Source organism: Babesia bigemina, scaffold Bbigscaff_57287 (genome assembly GCF_000981445.1).
Source record: "Babesia bigemina genome assembly Bbig001, scaffold Bbigscaff_57287".
In the NCBI taxonomy this organism is placed as follows: Eukaryota; Apicomplexa; class Aconoidasida; order Piroplasmida; family Babesiidae; genus Babesia; species Babesia bigemina.
The window spans coordinates 1-2,486 of record NW_012236981.1 but is presented as its reverse complement, the minus strand read 5'-3'; the positions used below and the strand labels follow the sequence as shown (position 1 = coordinate 2,486).

The 2,486-nt window shown below is 44.6% G+C and overlaps 1 protein-coding gene across 1 annotated transcript; it reads left to right on the top strand.

The window, feature by feature from the left end:
• Positions 1-1,078: 1,078 nt before the first annotated feature.
• BBBOND_0000780 (hypothetical protein, conserved) lies at positions 1,079-2,473 on the top strand (the record flags this gene model as incomplete). Its single annotated transcript, XM_012914924.1, has 1 exon — positions 1,079-2,473. The coding sequence occupies one exon, from the start codon at positions 1,079-1,081 to the stop codon at positions 2,471-2,473; it is 1,395 nt and encodes a 464-aa protein (XP_012770378.1).
• Between the last annotated feature and the right edge of the window lie 13 nt (positions 2,474-2,486).

Below are 2,486 nucleotides of genomic sequence, written 5' to 3'. Positions count from 1 at the left end.
GGTCACGGCAGCGATGAAATGGTCACGGCAGCGATGACATGGTTACGGCAGCGATGAAATGGTCACGGCAGCGATGACATGGTTACGGCAGCGATGACATGGTCACGGCAGCGATGAAATGGTCACGGCAGCGATGACATGGTTACGGCAGCGATGAAATGGTCACGGCAGCGATGACATGGCTACGGCAGCGATGACATGGTTACGGCAGCGATGAAATGGTCACGGCAGCGATGACATGGTTACGGCAGCGATGACCTGGTTACGGCAGCGATGACCTGGTCACGGCAGCGATGACATGGACACGGCAGCGATGACTGGTCACGGCAGCGATGACATGGTTGACCAGAGTAGTGATTATCATCCACTCCACATCGCCCCTTAACCCACTCTACATCGGTCCCTAACCCACTCTACATCGCTCCCTAACCCACTCTTCATCGCTCCCTAACCCACTCTACATCGCCCCTATATCCACTCTACATCGCTCCTTTACCCACTCTACATCGCCCCTTTATCCACTCTACATCGCTCCCTTATCCACTCTACATCGCCCCTTTACCCACTCTACATCGCCCCTTTATCCACTCTACATCTCTCGAATTACCTCGTCTTATTACCGCTATGACCTCTTTAGACCACAATAATAACTTGTGCTTGGTCACCCTTCACTGCCCTTCTGACTGAGTCCATCGACTGGTTGATCCAGGTTAGGCATGGGAACGGTGATGGTGGTGATGGTCTTACCAAGTTGTCTCAAGCTTTGAAAAAGTTGATTGAGGAGGCTATTGAGAAGGCTAATGATAGCCTTGACACCCGTCAAAAGCAACTCGAATGTCCTACTACCTCCGCTTCAGGAAGCGGTGTCTCCTACTGTCAGTCTCAGGAGACTGCAATTCAAAAAGCTAATGAACAACTTAAAACTCTAGAATCTAATAATCCTAATGACTCTAAAAAGCAAATTGATGAACTAAACGCTAAAATCGAGAAACTTAAAGCTGCTAAAAATGACTGTGCTAAGACCCATCACCTCCCTGAGGAGGAGAGGCAGAAGGGATTGGCTGAAGTGAAGCAGCAGATGAAAATTGTTGAGAAACTTAAGAAATTTGCTACTGAACTTGGTGAAAATGATAATATTTTAACGCATTTATGTGACGGCCTCGAAAAGTTTCTCGGCTTCAACTCTGAGTCCAAAGGCTACACTGGCCAGGGGATTGTGTACTCTGACCTGGATAGGCTGTGTGACGGGGTGATGGGATTTTTGAGTGGCGTTCTCAGTAACATCAAAGAGCATTTAGGGCAGCATAAAGATACTTTGAATGATGCAATTGAGAGTCTTAACACCAATAAACACGCCGGTAAAAAAGGTTTTAATGATGCGATTGCGGAGGTGGTCGACGGGGTGCGGAGGTATAATGATGCTGTCAGAGACAGTAATAAAAAGGTGAGTGATGTAATAACAAAAATAAATAATTACGCAAGGAAACTCAAAAGTAACATTGGAAAATTAGAATATCATGAACATGTGGCCTCTATTGATAAGTATGTTAATGAGTGCATTAGGTTGGCTGCAGCGTACTCCGAAGGTATGGTAGCGGAGGATGCGCATATAGGAGATCTGCAAGATATCCTAGAAGATGAGGTGCGTAGGGCTAAAAATGTAATTGAATATAATGCTAATAGGATTCAAAAAATTTGGATGCAGCAGAAGAGTTTTAAAGATTCCGTGATTTCTTCTGTGGAGAAGCAGCTTGACGATTCAAAAAATACGATTAATTCATCCTCTACTGAGAGCATCACAAAGTTCGCCAAAGGCTTTGCAGAAATCATTGAAGCGTTCAAACAACGAATTGCAGACATCGATAAGATGTTGCTGGAATATGTATCACAAGTTGGTCAATGGATTACTAAAGCGCATGACGCTGTCTCTGTCGCATTGGGTAGAGTTAACGAGATCACTCATGTGATTAGTGGTCCCAAAGCGCAATATAAGTTAGAACTTGTAAATGCAGTGGCGGAATTAAAACATAAAAGCTTAGGGTTGTATAACGCTTACAAGGCATCAGCAGGAAAACTTCCGAAGTTGGCCAGTATGGTTAAAGATGCACTTGCAGATTTAGATGGAAAGGTGCAAAAAGATTTGGCAGAATTGCGACACGGGATCGGCTCGGTGGTTTCACAGTATGTTCAAATGGCTCGTAAGCATTTCGAGGTAATCAAGGAGAAAACCCTTGGTGAGCAAGGTGACGGAAATGGGGGTATAAATAAGTATTGGGGACAACTCGAAGATGGCATTTGGAATCTTATTGAAGGAATATATGCCAAAAACCCAGGAAAATCAGGTTTAACCGCCATAATACAGGGCGTGGCTACATATGCGGAGAAGTTCACGAAACAAAATTTTGGGAACGATATATTAGATGCCTGGATTGCAAGCCTTTACTTGAGAATGAAACCATCTACTGGAGACTAAAGAGTTATGTTGA